The following is a 14,433-nucleotide window of genomic DNA, read 5'->3' as shown; positions in this document are numbered from 1 at the left end:
TCATAGAAGAGGGACGATTTGTTCTTTAAAATAAATAGCTATTGTACATATTGTTCATATGACTGTATACTCCTTGAATTGTTTTCTCAATGCAGACACTAACCACTTGAACCCTAGCATCCCTATTCTGGGGGAACATTCACTGAAAATAGCAGATGTACAAGCTCACATCGCTTCGTAATGCGACACATGAGCTTGTAGATCTGCACCATGATGTACAACTCAGGTCTGTTTAAGTATAGGGTATACGTTGTTTTAAGACTTTTGATTCAGGGGTTCTGGGGTACAGTATGTTGTCACATATATGGAACACATAATGGAATTATGCCGGAATGTTCTGCATGTCTGGGATTTGAGGAAGAGTTTGATATTTGAAAGAATGATGTTGGTGGATTTACAATAAATGCATGGGGAGATTATCAGTGTGCAGACTGTATTTGTGTCTTTCACCTGTTCTTCTGTCCAACACCTGGTATTTTATTATTTGGTTGTGCAGTAGTTTTATTTTATATTTATTTATTATATTGTCACTGTTGGGCAGAAAATGTGAATGTTTTTTCGTAAATGAATGACCTTCATAATACAAGAGTGTCGCACAAAAGTTGTGAAAATAGCTGATCTACAAGCTCACAGTGCCTAGTGGTGCAAGGCGTTGTGAGGTTGTAGATCTGCTATTTTCACTATTTTGACATACAAGATCTCCACCCGACCGCGACAATATTTATATTAATTTGATGTACAGTACATTTTTTGTAAACTCTGCCATCGTGTATCTCATCAACAGGAGGGACAGGAGCATTGTGATTGGGTAGTCAGTAGTATAGATCCCATAAGCCAGATGGACAGGCAGTTTTTGTGAGCACAAAATCCTATGTCCTAATACATATCGTCACTGTCAGGTAGAAACCTCATACATATTTTTTTCCCATATAAATAATTAAGCTGATCTACAAGCTCACAATAGGTTGTGATGCGATGTGTTATGATAGTCAGGGGATATTAGCAGAAAGATTTCCAATCTTGGAATAAATTCCTTACCAAAAAAAATCTTTACCAATGTGTTTGTAAAAGTATCTAGTAACACATCTCACAAAGACTGAAATGCAGTTTCCCTAGGAGAAGTTTTGACAGCTGCTGAAAAACTAATAATTGAATAATAAAATAATAAAAATAATTGAATTTTGTTTTTTTCCCCACATAAGGTTATGGTGGGTACCCCAACTTTCAGGAGCTGTCAAAATTCTCCTAGGGAAACTGCATTTCAGTCTTTGTGAGATGTGTTACTAGACACTTTTACAAACACATTTGGATCCTTTATTTTAACCATTCCGGTTCTTTGACGATTCCTTCTTAACGGTCTGTTTCCTAAACGGATCCCTTCAACGATTCATATATTAAAATTTATATTTTGACCTTCATTAACATTTTTAATAAATACATAGTTCAATCATACATACAGTATACTGTATTGCATACAGTACATATTATTGTAGTGGTTCTCAAAGTGAGGTCCAGGGACCCTCTGGGTTACTTAAGGGGGTTCAGAATGAACCCTTACAGGTATGTAACTGAGTGTCCAAATGGACCCAAACGGACCCGTTCCATTTGTACACTCAAGAGTTATGGTGGTCCTTAAATAAATGTTTGTTAACCACTGGTATTGTAATAGTATAGCAGACGTGGAGTCCACATACCAGTGTTGGAGTCTTCCGGTTCCTCTGGTTCCTTATCTCAACCCTATCGGTGACATGAAAATGTGAGAGAACCATTGCTCTACAAAACTGTCAATTTAGCACAACATTTGCAGATATACTGAGAACGTATAGACACAGCACAGCAGATAAGTATTATTCATCAACAGAGAATTAAAGTTACGTTAAATTGCATAACAAGATGGTCCTCCGTTTTCATATGCCTTTCCCCAGTCCAATCTTTGGTAATAATGACAGGTTGAGGTTTCCATGAAGTTTAAAGCGTTTAGCCTTGAGACCCAAGAGACACGTGGTGTCTCCCCAGGATCAAAACTTACAAAACTCCAACAATTCCCGACCCATTGTTTAGGAACCTCTGCTGTACAGTATGAGGGCTGGCAGGTTTTCACAAAATCTTGGAATGGGATTTGATCACTTTAACATGGCGGAATAATGTGTGGTCTGTCTGTGGGCACGACCACACGCCAAAGACAGTTATTTTTATTTTTAATAACTTTTGTACTAGAATTAAAGATACATGACCATTTACAGCAATTTCTTCTTCTCAATCATATCATTGAGCTGGTGGCCAGCAACAAAAACCTCAGTATAACCATGAGAGAGTGAGATAATTATTATTATTATATTTTATAAAGGTTTCCTTTTTTGTTTCGTTTTTTTTTTATATTTTGGGGGCTTTTTCTGCCTCTATTGATAGTATATTAGTTTGACAGGAAATGGGGAGAGAGAGAGATGGGGAGTGACACGCAGCAAAGGTCGTCGGAGACGGAATTCGAACTTTGCATTGCAGCCTAGGTGCCCAGACCGCAAAGCCAGCGATCCGGGCCAGACATGAACTATTAAACTGTTTTTCATTCATTATTATGACAGAGAAGGAAGTTCTGGGGCCTTGGACAGAAACTATTCCAGAGTGAATGTATTTAATTTCGGCTCAGTTGTGAATGTCAAATACGCATTGATTTCTTCTTTCTCTGTGATACTTTATGTTTGTCCACCGATGCAGCAGAAACCTTGGAAGACTATAAAAGGCCAGGAGAGACATTTATTTGGACTTCTAAGAGAGAGTATGGGACAGACCTCATTAACTTAACCAGTAGTAGACAAAACCATGTACATTTAATCTTCTTCTGTCCTCAACAAATGTAGCTGGGGATCCCCTGGAACCCCCTTGTTTGTTTGGTAAAAGGTTAAAGCTCAATGTTGTGATAGTAATCATTGTTATAGAGTGTTTGTTCAGTAACAGGGGTCTCCCTGTCTCTCCAGCTCTTTTCTGTTTAATAAAGAGCTGGAGAGACTGGGAGACTCCTGTTACTGAACAAAGTCACACAATATCAGTGGTTCTCAAACACTTTGAGACCCAAAAGAGATATTTGATGTCTCGCTGGGACCCAAACTAGTGAAAATAGCCAATCTGTTATTTTCACTACTTTTTAAAAGCTTTTTTTTTTATTCATATAATTTCTTATTAACGTAGGAATTTCCTAAGTTAAAAGGATATTCGCGACCCATAAAAATGTAACCGCGACCCAACATTGGCTTCCCACCCATTGTTTAGGAAACACTGCTCTATAGCAGTCATTACTATCACAATATAGAGCTATTTAACACTTTAAAATATAATAATAAAACTAAAATGACGTACTGCACCTGTAAGGCAGCAGGAGCCTTTTATAATCCTTTCATTTGACCCCTGACCTCAATGAAGGGCCTCTGACCTGTATGGGCTAACAGAGGTCACGGTGTGACATCACCAATTCCTCAGGACAAATCAGAGACCTTGTTACACAGAGACACCCCCTATTATTCACTGTGACTGGACAGTTTATTGCAATGCCTAATGTGCGCACACACACACACACACACACACACACACACACACACACACACACACACACACACACACACACACACACACAGACACAGACACAGACACACACACACACACACAAACGTGCTCGCACACGCACTCTTGCATGCACACGCGCACTTACTGTACACACACATGCACACGCACAAATGTTTGCACGAGCATACACACACCACACTCACTTCCATGCTTGTATATCGGCTATTTTCGAATAGACAAAAGGATACAATATGGCTTAATTGGTTAATGCACGTTTTGTAATAATCATCTAAATCTACAAAGTAACGTATAACTAAATCCTTCAAATTATTGTAGTGGACTAAAAAGTACAATATTTACCTCTGAAATGTAGTGGAGTAGACAATTCACATAATCAAGTAAAGTCAAAGCACCTCTTAAGTACAGTACTTGGGTAAATGTACTTTCTACCACTGAGCATGTGGGCAGTGAAATAACATACACACTGATATGGGAGGGCAGTACAGTTTTTATCCTAAATGAGTTGGTGTATACTGCCACCTATTGACGTTATGGTGAAATGCTAATATAATCGTACAGGTGAATTTTCAATGAACCAACAGTTCTAAATTGGCACTTTGCTGGCTAACCGGATTATTCAGTTATAAATGACAACCTTGAATGACAACCATGAAACCTTAAAAGTTGAACCTGTACTAGTTATATTTTATAATTATTGTCAGGATGAACCAAAGTATGATCAAATACTGAAAACAAAATGAATTGCATGTAAACTTAGGTAAGCTACTCAAGTACTGTAGCCTACATCCCATTGGCTGGAGGGACAGTCACATTGTGATTGTAGGCAACAATAATGTGTGTCTTTTTGTTTTGTTTTTTTTGACCAGGTGTCTTCAATGTTTTTCAGGCCAATGACTTCTTAGCTGAGAGAGAGATGAAGCAGGGACCCCCACTAAAGAAATAGCCCCCCCTCCCGACAAACCCATTTTTATTAAAGATATATAAATATGTGAAAGACAATTGACTGACTTCTACGTAAACCAGACTATAACATCATACTTTTTATTTATTTATTAAAGTAGAATTAGTGAATCTCGTTTGTTGTTCAATAATTCTATTGAACAACAAATTTGGCCAATGTTTGACCGGTATAGTTTGTGGATTACTTTTGACGCAGTAAAGGTCTTATTTATGTATTTTCATTTTAGATGTATTAAAAAGGTCTTAAACGTCCTTAAATGTGCAGATGCCCTGTAAAGTGTAAACACTTTTAGGCTACTGTAGGTTTGTTGACTGTTGAGTGAGAAAATAATGTTGCACATGAAGCAAATGTGCAACCCTGAGTGTCTCTCGACCCACTATGAGAACCACTGTAGTATACATACAGTATAGGTTTGCTCTTTCTGTGTTTCTGGTCATATATTATCCACTCATTTTGTATGTCCATGGAAAAAACATGAATTTCGACTAAAATGTCCATCACAAGCTAGCATGGTTCTGACCCCTGTCCCAGTGTATTAGTACTAGCAATGTCCTTAACTCTTGGGTCTTAAACCATCTGCCTCACACTGTGACAGACAATAGCCTTCATTGACCACCAGGCGACCAGGGGTCTTCAGAGGTCTATCCTTAGCCCCCTTTTTTATTTCAGAATAATTGTTATTGTCACATCACAGTTTACAGTTGTAGAAAGTGGGTGGGAATTCATTATTAAACATGTCGAGAGACAGAATATCTACATATCTCCACTTCTACTCCACTACATCTCAGGCAAATATTGTACTTTTTACTCCATTGCAATCATTTGACAGCTTTAGTCACTACAGATTTAGATTATTAATACAAAACATGCATTAACCTTAAGCCATATTTTACACTTGGCTATTTGAACATAGCCGATCTACAAGCTCGCAACATGTCACTTCATGATGCGTTGTGAGCTTGTAGAACAAGTATATTTTGATGCTAATACTTTTTACTTTTACTCAAGTAAAAATGTGCATACAGGCCTTTTACTTGTAACAGAGTAGTTTCAAATTGTGGTATTATTGCTAATTTTAGGCCTAGGCCTACTCTTAAACCATCTACACTCAGTAAACTGGAACTGAGTTCAGTCTGTACTTTCAACTCTTTTTTTCCATCTACACCAAATCTCTTCACCAATAATTGCCGATCTACAAGTTCACTGAGCTTGTAGATCGGCTATTTTAGGATAATGTTCCCCCAAGAATGTAGATGCTGGGGTTCAAGTGCACAAGTGTTCTTCCACCAGGTGGCAGTAAAGAGTTAACAGCTACAGCACAAGGAGGAGTTCCTCAGTGAAGGAAATCTAGTGAAACGAAAGTAAACAGAGAAACTAGTTTGGTGTCAGCAGCACGCTCTCTACTAAACCTTCCAACACGACGTTTTACACAAATACTGACAACTTAAACACTGGTAAGTACAGCATATGATTTATACTAACAAGGAAACGTCGGTCTGGCAGTCAGTCTAATCCTGATTTTTCTCCCTCAATGTGTCGAACAATTGATCTGAACTAGCCCTGAAACATGACTCATATCATGACAGTCATGGAACCACTTGTTCCTGTTTTTTTGAATGGTCTCCATTTACAACCCGTACATGTACATAAACGTTCAGAATTCTAATATAAAGTGCTGACCCACGGCCACGGATGTAACACGTTAAAGCGCCTGGGTCCAAATACCGGTAACTTCCGTATTGATCAATAAAAAGTATTTTAATCCGATCGACGGCCATTTTCTCATAGTTTTATAGTATACCACAGTGCAATACACCTCCCAACCGATAGGGTCGCGTAGTCGAAAGCATATGAAGGAACGTTTCAGAAAATGGCCACCGATCGGATTAAAATCATTTTTAGTGAACAATACGGAAGATACAGGTACTTAGACCCAGGCGTTTTAACTTGTTACATCCATGACTTTAGGGCAAACACTTTATGTTTGAAATCTGAACGTTTATGTAGATGTATTAAGGGTTGTAAATGGAGACCATTCAAAAACCAGGAACAAGTGGTTCCATGACGTGTGTGACAGACGAGCGTCATGTGAATTCTGAATTTTAAGTTGCACATGGACTTTGGCCATTAACACAAGACTGTGTGTGTGTGTGTGTGTGTGTGTGTGCGCGCGCGCGCGCGCGGCTGTGGCAGAGATCCAGTCAGGAACACACAGCTGCTTATGATTCAGTCTAATGATAAATGTACATGACAACAGAAGAAAAAACCTGATCAATGCTCACATTAGAAGTTAATTGATAGGCTAATATGCAATATGGCCAATTGAATGACAAACACCCTCATATGCCATGTTTTATTTACATTGGAATTATTTAATGACTTAGAAAATCTACTTATATCAGCCAAATAGGCTATGACGGTGAACAATTGTAATCAGTATGTCCTGTGGAGATGTCTCAGTGAAGAGATGAATGGAAGAGGGACAGACAGTCAGTACACTACATTTTAAATCCTGACCTTTTAAAGGAGGAGTTCACCCAAAAAAATGACTTATTTTATATCAATTTCACACCCCATGAAGCCTTGATTTCATGGATTTATTTTTGTTTTTGTGGCATTCCTAAGACAATAATTTGATGATCGTGTGTATTTCTGGTAGGAGACACAAAAAATCTACTTTGTGTCTCCTACCGGATACATTAGCAGGTAGGAGACGGGAATCAAATTATTGGCTTAGGAATGCCACAAAAACAAAAAAGAATCCGTGGATTCAAGGCTTCACAGGGTGTGCAATTGATAGAAAATAAGTCATTTCTTGGGTGAACTCCTCCTTTAAATCCCCAGGGTGGCCTGCCATGCGTTTTAAGGCTACTTTCACCATTTTAAAAATATCATATTGTTTTTTTCCAGCCAAAATCACTATCCATGATCTTATCACGATTCCCTTTTCATGTTGGTTTATAGGATTATTATTTTATTGTGTTCACAGACACATGTTAATGTTCACAGACACATGTAGATAGGTTAGGTTTTGGCAGAGATAACTATATAGGTGTGAGTAAGTAGCACCCAAAACTAAATTTGTTTCACTTTTATTTTCAGTGTGAAGAAATGGCATCTGCCAGCAGTCTCCTGTCTGAAGAGCAGTTCCTGTGTTCTATCTGTCTGGATGTGTTCACTGATCCAATCAGTACTCCATGTGGACACAACTACTGCAACACCTGCATCACACATTACTGGGACACTAAGGGTGTGTGTCAGTGTCCACTATGTAACAAAACCTTCTATAATAGACCAGAATTCTCTGTTAATAAAGTCTTCTCTGAGATGGTTGATCAGTTCAGGAAGTCAAAGCAGCTGAGACAAACCAAGACAAACCAAGAACCTGCTGAACCAGATGAAGTCTCCTGTGACGTCTGTACTGAGACCAAACTCAAAGCCCTGAAGTCCTGCTTGGTGTGTCTGACCTCCTACTGTGAGACTCACCTGGAGCCTCATCAGAGACGCACAGGGTTAAAACGACACAAACTAATCGACCCTGTGAAGAACCTGGAAGACATTCTGTGTAAGAAACATGACAGACCTCTGGAGCTGTTCTGTAAAACTGACCTCATGTGTGTTTGTCAGTTTTGCACTGAGTCAGACCACAAGTTACACCAAATTGTGTCTCTGGAAGAGGCATATGAAGAAAAGAACGCTGAGCTGGGAAGGACAGAGGCTGAATTTCAGCAGATGATCCAGGAGAGACATGAAAAAATTCAGGAGGTCCAACAATCAGTAGAGCTCAGTAAGAAAGATGCAGACAGAGAGATAGCAGACAGTGTGAAGGTATTCACTTCTCTGATCAGCTGTATTGAGAGAAGCCAGGCTGAGCTCATTGATGTGATTGAAGAGAAGCAGAAAACGACAGAGAAACAGGCTGAAGGCTTCATTAAAGATCTGCAAAAGGAAATCACTGACTTAGAGAAGAGAAGCTCTGAGATGAAGCAGCTCTCACGCACTGAAGATCACCTCCACCTCCTCCAGAACGTCTCATCCATCAATACCCCTCCACCCATCAAGGACTGGAAAAATGTCAATGTCCCTCAGTCTTCCTATGTGGGTACTGTGAGGACAGCTGTGGCTCAGCTGGAGAAGACACTCAGTCAAGAGATGGAGAAGCTGTGTGATGCTGAGCTGAGGAGGATTCAGCAATATGAAGTGGATGTAACTCTGGACCCTGATACAGCGCACTGCAAGCTCATCCTGTCTGAGGATGGAAAACAAGTGAGTCATGGAAACATAAGAAAGAAACTCCCAGACAACAAAGAGAGATTCTCTTCATGTGTCTGTGTCTTAGGAAAACAAAGCTTCTCCTCAGGAAGGTTTTACTATGAGGTTCAGGTTAAAGGGAAGACTGGCTGGGGTTTAGGAGTGGCCAGAGAGTCCATCATCAGGAAGGGACAGATCACACCGACCCCGAACAATGGTTACTGGTCTATAGTGTTGAATAATGGAAAAGAGTACAAGGCTCTGGCTGGCCCTCCTGTCCTCCTCCCTGTCAGAGAGGAGGTCCAGAAAGTGGGAGTGTTTGTGGATTATGAGGAGGGTCTAGTCTCCTTTTATGATGTGGAGACCAGAGTTCATCTCTACTCTTTCACTGGCTGCACCTTCACTGAGAAACTCTATCCATACTTCTGTCCATATCCTAATGATAATGGTGGAAACTCTGCTCCTCTGATCATCTCTCCTGTCAATCACACAGATTAGATTAAACTAATCCTCAGCAAAGGAAAGGTTAGTTTTCATTTAAAGCATGTGTATGGATTTCATACAGGTCAGTCAACTGTCATTGCAAATCAATCCATTGAATTGTTGTCCTTGTCACATGTATTACAATATATCTATTGTCTCTTTTGTGTACAGTAGTTATTTACGATGTTATCAGAACAAACTAAATCAGCTATTGTACATGATGTTCATATGACTCTGTACTCCTTGAATTGTTTTCTCAAAGCAGACATTAACCACTTGGGGAACATTCACAAAAAATAGCAGATCTACAAGCTCACAACGGTAGATTAGTTATTTTCTGTGAAGAGCTTTGGTGTAGAGGGAAAAAAGAGCACACCAAGTGCAGTGCCAACTCAGGTCTATTTTAAGTATAGAAGGTATAAGTTGTTAAGACTTGTGATTTGAGGATTTTGGGGTACAGTATGTTGAATGTATATATTGTAGTGTTCATCTTATGTGGATTTGTTTGCATGTCTGGGATTTGCTAGTGAGGAAGAGTTTGATGTTTGACTTTGAAACAATGACACATACAATATTGTTATTTGGTGGATTTACAATAAATGTTCAGTGTGCAGACAATTGTTTCTGTCTTTCATCTGTTCTTCTGTCCAGCACCTGGTATTTTATTGTTTGGATGTGCAGTACATGTTTTAGTTATTATTTATTTATTATATCGTCACTGTCGGGCAGAAACCTTGTATCTCTTGTTTGTTTGTTTGTTCATAAATGAATGCCCTACTTCATCACACAAGGGTGTCCACACTAAAGTAGTGAAAATAGCAGATCTACAAACACACAATGCCTCACAATGCACGGCAATATTGATATTGTATCAATAAATAGTACATTTTGTTTGTAAACTCTGCCATCATGCATCCCATCAGCCGGAGGGACATGAACATTGTGATTGGCTAGTCAGTAGTATAGATCCCATAAACCAGATGGACAGGCAGTTTTTGTGAGCACAACATAAGTGGGGTCCTAAAATACATAACGTCACTGTCAGGTAGAAACCGTGTATGTCCAAAAGTGTTACTTTTCAGGAGATGGGGAAAAAAGAACCTGTGTTCCAATGTAGATATTATATAGTCACAAGTTATTGTTCAATTCTTTTCATTGGTGCAATATTTGTAAAACACAGACGCACTTATGCACTCTCAATTTACATTTTGTTTTCCCAAATAAAGAAAAAAGCTGATCTACAAGCTCACAATGCGTTGTGATGCCATGTGTTATGAGCTTAGTGGCTTTTTTTCGCTACTTTTGTGCTACACTATTGTACAACAAAGTAGGACATTAATATACATTTTGGGTTCCGTGACTAGGGTTGGGATCCTTGTTTTAACCATTCCGGTTCTTTAACGATTCCCTCTTAATGGTCTGATTCCTAAATGGATCCCTTTAAAGATTCCTATATTAAAAAGAATAATTTGGCCTTCATTAACATTTTTAGTAAACACAAATTTAATCATACATACGGTATTGTATTGCATACATTATTGTAGTGGTTCTCAAACTGAGGTCCAGGGACCCTATGGGTTAAGATGTGTAACTGAGAGTGTACAAATGGAACCAAATTAATGTACCCTTGAAATGTAAAAGTTTGTGAACCACTGGTATTGTAATTGTATAGCAGACGTGAAGTCCACATACCAGCTCTGACAGTGTGATGAAACTGGTTCCAGAAACGGTTCCAAATGTGATGAAAGCGATTCTGATTCCACTATGTTGGATTTGGTTCCTCTGGTTCCTTATCTCAACCCTTCTATCCGTGACATGAGAATGTGAGAGAACCACTGCTCTACAAAACATTCAATCATTTAATACAACATTTGAGGTACTGAGAACGTATAGACAGATGAGCACAGCAACATTATTTATTATTCATCAACAGCGAGTAAAAGTTACATTAAATTGCATAACACGATGGTCCTCCATTTTCATATTCTTTGAATTTCCCCTGTCCAATATTTGGTATTAATGGCAGGTTTCCATGAAGTAAAAACGTTTTACAGCTGACTTTTTAACACCAAACACGCTTCAATGTTTTTCAGGCCAATGACTCCAGGTTTTCTTCAGCATATGAACTATGACACTGATTTAATTCAGCACTTGGAATTGTAGGAGTTCAGGTATTCCATTTTATTTGACAAGGTTTCACAGATAAATATTGTGAAAATAGCCAATCTACATGCTCACAACCCAGTATGAGGAGCTGTGAGCATATAGATGGGCTATTTTCACACTTTTTGCCTCTTTCTTAGGTAATATTTGGCCAGTGTTTGACCATTTGTATAGTGTGTTGATTACTTTTGATGCAGTAACTTTAGGTCTTATTCATGTATTTTCATTTTAGAGGTATTAAAAAAGGTCTTAAACGTCCTTAAATGTGCAGATGTTGCACATGAAGCAAATACAACCCTGAGGGTCCCTCGACCCACTATGAGAACCACTGTAGTATACATATAGACCAATGATTTGTTTACAAACATTGAGACTGGACGCACAGGTGACTGCTTCATGTAATCAATTCCCAACAGATCCCCAAACCTGCTGTTTTGGGGTGAGCTTGTTTCAGTTCATTCAACCTCCTCTGTGTGTAGGCTAGTGGGGTGCGCCCTGGCGACACATATATATACTTCATCGCGCAACGGTATAGCGCACCGCGAACAGCTGACATACAAGCTCACAACCGCGTCACGGATGCGACCGCTGTGAGCTTTGAGATCTGCTATTCTCGGCCGTTCTCTGCGCGCGACACCTTCGCGGGACGGAGCATAAATTAGTCTTGACGGGCTGCAGCTGCGCGAGCCAAGCAGGTTCTGATGCCATGATCATAGAGCGCTCCCTCCGTTCCAATGACAGCCACTGGAGGTGGAGTTTTGAGGACAACTGCTTTGAATTGTTATTATTGTTTACACACAACAGAAACCAAGGATTATATATTTCAAGAGCGAGAGATCACAGTAAAAATCCTAAACATTCATCCTCCACACTGGGAGAAAAACAGCATCTGAAAGTGTGATGGGATGCATTTTTACACGTGAGACTGTGACCACTTTTACATTGCATCTTATGAGCGGTGGGGTTCTTTTGCTGCCGACCTGCGTGCGCATACTGTTTCGTATCAGTGTGACGTCGTCTGTTAAGGCGTCTATAGGCTAGCTCTTTGTGTGTTTCTGGTAATATTATTATCAGGTCAGTATGTCCACAGATTATCTTTTTTACTAAAATGTCCATCACAAGCCAGCATGGTGCTGACCACTGTCCCTGTGTATTAGTACTTGGAATTTCTTTGCAACACTTGGGTTTTAAACCATCTGCCTCACACTGCGACAGACGATGGCCTTCATTGACCACCAGGGGTCCTCAGAGGTCTATCCTTAGCCCCCTTTATTTCATAATAAACGTTATTGTCACATCACAGTTTACAGTTGTAAAAAGTGGGTGGAAATTCATTACTAAACATGTCAAGAGACAGAATATCTACACTTCTACTCACATACATCACAGGCAAAAAAAAAACAAGGCAAATTGAACTTTTTACTCCACTGCAATCATTTGACAGCTTTAGTCACTTTACAGATTTAGATTATTAATACAAAACATGCATTAACCACTTAAGCCATATTTTACACTTGGCTATTTGAACATCTACAAGCTCGCAACATCAATTCATGATGCGTTGTGTGAGCTTGTAGAACAAGTATATTTTGATGCCAATACTTTTGTACTTTGTACATACAGGTCTTTTACTTGTAACAGTAGTAGGCCTACAGTAAGTCTTTTCAAATTGAGGTATTATTGCTCATTTTAGGCCTACTTCTACACTCAGTAAACTGGAACTGAGTTGAGTCTGTACTTTGACCTCTTTTTTCCATCTACACTAAACCTGTGTGTTCAATGATACTAATTAAGGCTCTGTTCCATTTAGTGTGGCATAGTGGTTGTCTTATTTTCAAGGACCCCCTTAACTCTGAGACTGAGAGTGTACAAATGGAACCAAATGGACCCTTACTCTCAGAGTTACAAACCCACCATAAGGGGCCATTTGGGAACCAAAATGGAGTGGTTCTAGTGAACCAACATGCACAATATCAGCACCCTGACCAGAATGGGACAGAGCCTTCATTAGTATCATTGGTAACACCTGTGAAGGAAGTAAGAAGAGGCCCAATGTCTTTCCAATATGGCTGCTGTGCATAGAGCCTATTGTGAGCTTTTGTAGATCGGCTATTGTAGGATAATGTTCCCCCCAGAATGTAGTTGCTGGGGTTCAAGTGGTTAAGTGTTCTTCCACCAGGGTAGTAAAGGGTTAACAGCCAAAGCACAAGGAGGAGTTCCTCAGTGACCGTCCGAAACCTAGTGAAACGAAAGTAAACACAGCCAGGGTTTGGTGTCAGCAACACGCTCTCTACTAAACCTTTCAACACGACGTTTTACACACTGACAACTTAAACACTGGCAAGTACAGCATATGATTTATACTAACAAGGAAACGTCAGTCTGGTAGTCAGTCTAATCCTGATTTGTCTCCCTCAATGTGTTGAACAATTGATCTGAACTAGCCCTGAAACATGACTGTCATGGCGCTGCTTATTCCTGGTTTTTGAACATTTTACATCTACAACCCGTACATCTACATAAACGTTCAGATTTCAAATATAAAGTGCTTATCTCAAAGCCACGGATGTATCAAGTTAAAACGCCTGGGTCTAAGTACCCGTATCTTCTGTATTGTTCAATAAAAAGCATTTTAATCCGATTGGTGGCCATTCTTTCCGAATTTTCTCCATATGCTTTCAACCACGCGCCCCTATCAGTTGGGAGGTGTATTGCACTCAGATCCACTATTATTAAAATAGAAAATGGCCGCTGATCAGATTAAAATGCTTTTTATTGAACAATACGGACGATACGGGTACTTAGACCATGGCGTTTTAACTTGTAACATCCGTGGCCTTGGGGTAAGCACTTTATATTTGAAATCTGAACGTTTATGTACATGTACTGATTGTAAATGTAAGATTTACAAAAAACAGGAACAAGTAGCGCCATTACGCTTGTGACAGATGAGCGTCACGTGAACCATGGCTAGATAGATCTGAACTAAAGTTGCA

The 14,433-nt window shown here is 39.4% G+C and overlaps 1 protein-coding gene across 1 annotated transcript in view; it reads left to right on the top strand.

Moving 5' to 3' along the window:
• Positions 1 to 5,918: 5,918 nt before the first annotated feature.
• LOC311038006 (uncharacterized protein) overlaps positions 5,919 to 14,433 on the top strand; it is a gene marked incomplete at its 3' end in the record, with an annotated part of 148,681 nt that continues 140,166 nt past the window's right edge. The window contains exons 1-2 of the mRNA XM_084047302.1: positions 5,919 to 5,994; positions 7,643 to 9,277. Of these exons, the coding sequence (XP_083903428.1) occupies positions 7,652 to 9,277 (1,626 nt within the window). The 5' untranslated portion in view covers positions 5,919 to 5,994; positions 7,643 to 7,651. The remainder of the gene's footprint in view (positions 5,995 to 7,642; positions 9,278 to 14,433) is intronic.

This window comes from Gymnoscopelus microlampas (genome assembly GCF_963454915.1).
Source record: "Gymnoscopelus microlampas genome assembly, chromosome: 21".
NCBI classification, from domain to species: domain Eukaryota; kingdom Metazoa; phylum Chordata; class Actinopteri; order Myctophiformes; family Myctophidae; genus Gymnoscopelus; species Gymnoscopelus microlampas.
This window is presented reverse-complemented; position numbering and strand designations above follow the sequence as displayed.